Source organism: Lissotriton helveticus, chromosome 3_1, assembly GCF_964261635.1.
Source record: "Lissotriton helveticus chromosome 3_1, aLisHel1.1, whole genome shotgun sequence".
Lineage (NCBI taxonomy): Eukaryota > Metazoa > Chordata > Amphibia > Caudata > Salamandridae > Lissotriton > Lissotriton helveticus.
In genome coordinates this window covers 1,927,837,492-1,927,844,286 of record NC_136061.1, presented here as the reverse complement: position 1 = coordinate 1,927,844,286, position 6,795 = coordinate 1,927,837,492, and the positions used below count along the sequence as shown (strand labels likewise).

General features: G+C 42.3%; 1 protein-coding gene across 2 annotated transcripts in view; it reads right to left on the bottom strand.

Annotated features, from left to right (window-relative positions):
* Positions 1–430: 430 nt before the first annotated feature.
* The window catches only part of WDR76 (WD repeat domain 76), a 68,794-nt gene continuing 62,429 nt past the window's right edge, over positions 431–6,795 (bottom strand). Inside the window, exons 12-13 of one of the 2 annotated variants that reach the window (XM_078682952.1) lie at positions 2,526–2,582; positions 431–1,613 (exon numbers count right to left, since the gene is read on the bottom strand). In XM_078682952.1, coding sequence (XP_078539078.1) covers positions 1,358–1,613; positions 2,526–2,582 — 313 coding nt within the window. In that variant the 3' untranslated portion in view covers positions 431–1,357. The remainder of the gene's footprint in view (positions 1,614–2,525; positions 2,583–6,795) is intronic. The other variant, XM_078682951.1, reaches the window with a different exon arrangement.

Below are 6,795 nucleotides of genomic sequence, written 5' to 3'. Positions count from 1 at the left end.
TATTCACTTTCTAGTACCCAATAAAGTTTGGTAAAAAAATACATCTCCCTGTTAAATATTTTTTGTTGTTGTTTTGTCTGATTTTTTTTTATATTTTAACAAAGAATTACCCAGCACTGGCATCCATTTAATGCCATTTTTGTACTTCAAAATCCCACACTACAGGTCGTGCTCCAAGGTGAAGCAGGGTTGAATCAGAAGCAGGTGATTCGGCCTGCTTCAAGACGTTTCAAAGCCAGTATCCACAAAAGTAGTTTGAAGTTGCAAGCTGAAACAGAGATGTTTCATGCACAAATAAGTCTCAAGAACCTTATGGAGGTCTTTGAACTCTGGATGCGATAGGCTTTTTTTGAACAGCAGCTTGTGGCTGGTTTACAGACTCAAGGGCTTGAACTGGTAGGGAGCAACACCAATCACCAACCACAAGCACTAGGTAGCAACAGATTATCTTTAATGTAAGAAAAACAAACACTGAGGAAAAAAAGGCCACACTGACAAACTATAAAGACATTTTGATGAACGACCAACGTATGCACCAAGAACAAAAGGTCAGAGGGCTTGGGATGTTCCAGACCTAAAAGCACTATAACACTGCACGAACAAGTAACATTGTCAGTAACAATATCTTCCAAATTTGGGAATTTTGCAGATGCCCGACATGATTGAGATTCAAACGGCCCAGTGTCAAAAGAGAAAATAAAAAACAAGTACAAGCGTATGAAACATTAAAGATGGCGTTCCAAAGAAAGTATATTAGACATGCTATATTTTCTTTACAAAAGAATAACAAATAAATATATTTAACACTCTCGTTGGGTTGTTTACCCTTCATAGCCTTCCCAAATATTATTCAAAAAGGCTTTCTAGCCGGGTAAGTTGGAAGCCACAAAGTGAATGCATACTGCTTTATCCTAAGCGATCATACACAAGGGAGCAAGAATGTGAATAAGGCTGACATTTTAGCACACCATAATTAGGAGAGGCTTCAAGATTCTCCACAAGCCTATGAAAAGTCAGTATGACAAAAACCCAAACCCCACCTCAGAATAGAGGACATACTTTTTAAAATTAACTTTAAAGGCAATTGTTTCACATTGCTCTCCGACTTGTGCGTTTCTGTTGAGGTCAGACAGTAGAGATGATGGTCACAGCGCAAAAAAGGAAAATGTAGAAAGGAAGTCATGACCACATTATACAATAGAAAGCAGCTTAGAGGCAGCAATGAGGTGAGCTCCCCAGACACAAGTGTGTTCAGGAATGACTGCACTAAGAGCCTACTTTTAGTGGAAGCATCCTCCAACACAGTAGGCAGCAGTGATGCTTTAGTCAAAAAAGCACCCCGTGAGTCCGTTGTCAGCTAGTCCATGAACACGTGCACGCGGCCACTGGAGTTGCCCCCAACCAGGATGTTCCTCGTTGGATGCATAACATTAATCGAGCAGACAGAGCCCAGGTAATCCGCGTCGTTGAAGGCGTGCACCAGCTCGCCACTCTCGTGGAAGACTTCGATCTGACGGGGCTGGACCATGCTGCCCACCACAAAGCAGTCTTCCTGTTGGGGGTCCCACACGGGCCTAAACCGGGTGAGCCAACGCCCTGTGTTATTGTTGTGCCTGAAGGGAGAGGAAGATGGGAGATGAATTTTAATTGGCAATGATGAAAAAAAACAATTCAAATTTGATGCAAAACCTTGATCAAGTGTTACTGGGAGTGTTAGTTGACTATTCACACATTTCAATCAGCAATCCAAATTCACTATCCTAAAGCATAGGGGACAAGAGGGGTTGAAAGGGGCGTCAATAGCTAAGTAAATAGGTTGTACTACCTTCTGGTCAATATGGGAAGCAATGCCACTTTAAGCCTTGCCAGAAGTGTTGGTGTTTGTGAGAGACAGGATGCTACTTGAAAGCACCCTTATTAGAAAGGTAGGCAGTAACGTCAGTTTTAGAGGAACGGATTGGACCACAACAAGCAAGTAGCTTTTAGACTGAAGCGAGGAGCCTGATATACATCGAAATAACTTTTGTTTAGGAGATGGGAATCGATAATCAGGAGCAGGTGCCCTACAGCCTCCCTTGCTAGTACTCTGGAAAACAAAAGGCTGCACTAGTCTCCGCAGCAGCAGGGACCACAGCAGCCGAGCGACATTTGGAGGGAAGCGAAAGTGGCCTGTATTGTGTCCATAGAGTCTCCTTCAACCAGAAGAGCAGTGTCTTCCTAAGATACAGAACAGAGACTGGAAAATACATTAGGGACCACAACCGGTCGCCCCATTATACAAGAGCAGCAGTATGTACTTTTGGGAGCTAGCAAACCTCCTGACTAGACGCTCTGATAATACTGCTGGTGAGATGGCAGTGCTCTAGGTAAGGGGGTAGTGGAGACCACATATATCCCATATACGGAGGATAGCAGTTCTTGGTTCGCCCACGGTAGACGTTGAAGGAAGACCAGTTAGTAAAACAAACACTAATGTCAAAGGCTCTAGCACTCATGATACCCAAAAAACCAAACCTCCAACTTACTTCAGTGACAGGAGAAGAGGGGGAGCTTCTGAATGCAGACTGGTGGTGTCATAGACCCTGTCAAGGAACAACAAAATAATATGAAGAACAGACAGCCCATTTCCCAGTCCTTACAAAACAAATTGAGGCAACAAAGTAGGATTAACAATCTAAACAAGAATCTAGATTAGTTGAGACAATGCTGGTAGGCCTTACTATCATCACATAAGGGCAACACAATCTCGCGGCCAGGCTTATTTCCGATTACAAGAGGTTCGATCACATCTCCTCCATCCTCAAAGATCTCCAATGGTTTCCCATAGAAGGCATATCCACCTACAAGAACGCGTGCATTACGCATAAAGCCTTGCATCTTCAAACAACTCTGTATCTCTCACAAAAATGTCACAAAGCGGGCTGCGCCAGAGAATTAGAGGGGCACCAATACCCTCATATTGGTACCTCCTTTAGTATACAAGAAATCCACCCAATCACGCTATTTCTCCGGTTATGCGCCTACTATCTGGAACTCAGTCCCCAAAGAGTTACGTTGCAACCCCTCATTGGTTAGCTTCTAAAAAGATCTCAAGGGACACTTTCTCTACAAATACTGTGGTCCTTAATCCGGCCACCTTACAGGGTCTCACTACATGCCCAGGATGGTGACTTACTACACCACTCCTATCTCCCTCATATATACTTCCACCCTCCTACTAGCTCTCATATAATCACTGCCTACTCCAACAGGCTATCTACTCTCCCTTCTCCCTCCTTGGTCTCACCCTACCACCAAACTTTCCCCCCTCCACCCATTGTCACCCATGCTTACACATCTATCCAAATCCTGTCATGGACTAAATGTACTACTTATTTTTCTGTTCATGTATTTTTTGTTCTTCACATTTTGCTCATATTTTTTCATGCTTTTCCTTTTTGTACAATTGTAATTTTGTAACTTATGTCCACTTCTAACCTCTGTAAAGCGCTCTGATACCCCTGGGTTTAGCCAGCGCTATATATAACTGTTAAATTAATAAATAAATACTACATGATGTGTTCCATGGAACTAAACAGCTACTCCATCTTGAAAAGGTTTCACTAGCCTATGCTACACATCAGCGCGGCAAAAATACTTTCATATGGATATATGTTCATCACCAGCACAGAAAGCGGTAATAACAGGGCTAGCTGATTAATGATTCAGATGCACAATATTTAAACAAGAATAGCAAGTTCAAGTATCCTTTCCTTCAGGACTGCCCCAATCCTGCTCGAATGTAGCAAAGAGCTTAAGATTTGCCTCTATAAAGAACACAATATGACGACACATTGACAGTCCACAAACCCGCTACCCCCTATTAACACACGTTGGCGTGTGGACTGTCATTTTGCCTTTTGGACAATGGAGTGGCACAGCACACCACTATATATATGTATATAAATAAATAGAAGAGGCAGCATGCTCCTGGTTGCTACATGAATTTACTGGTGTAAATGGCAAGAAAGTGGGCAAATAAATATATAAATGACAATGTCAGCAACTGAATGTACCCAGACAATATCAAGACAGTGAGTTAGGGTCCTTCCCTAATGTTAACGACTTTGGTGCTGGCAGAAACCACAACAATGCAGGGTGAGAGTACTTAGTCGGCACAGTTGTGGGAGTCAAAGGCTCATGCAAAAGAGACAATCTTATGAGATCATTCCCAAGCAAATTATCCCAGCTCTCTGATAATGTGCTAAGAAAGTGTTCTAGCCCTCAAAGTATTTTAGAAGATGAAACACACGTTGGCTAGAGTGGTGAAGCTACGAAATAAACAAGCATCATCACTGACAAAGGCTTGGACGATTGTATTTTGGCGCTCAAGAGTTGGTTTTCAAATTTGGTAAAATTCCAGTTGTGGGTTGTATGATGGTCACCCCTTCCCCCTAGAAGCACTTAACTACTTTACATAGATAATGCAACAATTTTCATACGCTACAAATGGGGGATGTGCGCAGGAATCTGAGATTCCTAGCCATTACATCTGCAGAGTTGAACGTTTTTGTGAAGGGGCTGCACGCTTCATTGCATTTGTGAGCCTGTAATTGATTGACAGAAGAACTTCAGTTGAGATCATGTATCCAAATAAAAAGAAAGAGAAAAGATGGCCGAGGACCTCTTTTGGGACTTAAAAGCCGGAATTTCTTTAGACAGAATTGGTAAACAGGATGAGAATCCGCAAGAGGGACTTAAAGACAAGTGTATCAGACTACAGACGTTGAGGTCAAAGATAGCTAAATGGTGGGATGGAGCTACACTTAAACCACGTGGGACCTGCCTGTTCTTAAGATACTGTTTAAGGGTTCCAATTTTTCCTGCTTATGATGACTTTGCGCCGGATCTTATGACCAGATGGAAAAAATCTAACAAATTCTTCCAGTATTCTGATGGAGAAATCAATTATAAACCAAGACAGGAAGGTGGCTAAATTGCAAGAAGAAATACAAAAATCTACAGAAGGACATTAGTGAACCTACCAGAGGCAACTTAAAAGAATTGGGATATGATTAAAGAAGTTTTAACAAAACATCAAGAGGAGGTGAAACTATGGAAAGCAAGTAAAATAAAAGGATGATCAGGATTACACTAGGGGACGTGTATTCACTGTTGCAAAACAATTCGACTATCTATTTAAGATTAGAACAAATGGGATTCAGATAACCAGTTTGAGTGAGATATCTTCGAGTATTCCCTCAAGTAGGGAGGGGGAAGAAGCGAATGAACCTGGGGATAGGTTCGTCTGGCCAGCCAAAAGAAATAGCCCAGACTGTCAGCTGTTTAGCTTGCAAAATAGATTGTTATAGGGTTAAGTGAGCACCTCTAGGTCCGGCACACGTGCATCAGCTGCACCAATGGAGCAATGTCCCTGGTTGCTAAAGCGATGCACTTGCAACACACGGGGTTCACGTTGCGCAAGTTGGAATCCTGCTAACTTGTCTTTTTTTCCATCATGACATGATTTGAAAACATACTGTGAATTACATTTTCATCAAAGTGATAGAGGCCATCATGCCTTTGATATTTATATAAATGCTGCATGGAAGGAGCAGAATAGCGTTAATTTAGTAACATGTTCAGGTAACTTTTGTTTATCTGTCCAATTTGATTAGCAGACCAGGACCAATAACGGGCAGTATGCTGGTGTCTGCAATGAAAAGAATAGCAATTTATGTGCACAGTTCCTAAAGTGGTGAAGCGTAAATGCTAAATAGAGAGCAGTGGCAAGTTGGTGCAACAATCATGTATTATGTCTAGAAGACCGAGCAAGAGGAAATTGAAAGTCCGATTACTTTAGAAGATATATATTTGAATGAATTTTCGAAACAATGCATGAATCTGATCTAATTTACTTTAAATATGCCCCAGTAGGAATTGAACACTTAAGCATTTGAAAACAGAAACCCTTGAGCTTCAAAAAATATTAGTATAAGTCTTCATCGTGTAGATGCGTGTTTATTTCGGAGCTTCACACCTCTAGCCAACTCAGGTTTTGCCTCACAAATTACTTCCTCAGGGCTACAAAATCATACAGTACATTCATTAATCCAAAATAACCAATCCAGTATATGTATACATAAAAAGAATAGATGTCCCTAATATAAAGTATCAGTGACCAGAGACTAAAAAAAAAACCTGAATGTGTCAAGAAAGCAACCAATAGGGAAATAAAGTTAATAACCCAAAGAGCAACGTCTGTTTATCACTTGTGAGTGCAAAATACCTCACAAAAGAAAGATAAGTGATCTGCCCATAAATACACAATAGGATTAGCGTCATTTTCATAAATTAAACATTCAGAAGCCTGAAAAGTAATCCATATGAGTCTTGCGTGCCTGCACACAACTCAGATAGCCGTTTGAAGAGTCTCATCAGAAATAACATTGAAATACTCATGGTTATTTTCTTTTTAAATGCTAAGGGGGTATATAGCCCTCCTCCGAGACCGTTTTTGGCCCGGGGGACCCCATGCCCTGGGCCCCCACCACTATATTTACTGTGGGCAAGGGGGGACACCTACCAGGTCATTGGGCGCTTTGGGAGGGGGGCGGGGTGTGAGGGGTAGATTTAAAGTCCACGCCGGCTCCCCCCATCCAGCGGGAGCCGGAATTGCTCCAGCCCGCAGGGAGCAGCTTAGAATGTTCGGGCCGGGAAGAGGGCTCATTACACCCTTCCCCTTTGTTCTCAGCAGACAGGCCCTGGGGAATGGAGTCCCCAGGGCCTACAGTGGCCCAGGGAAGGGGCCGTGTG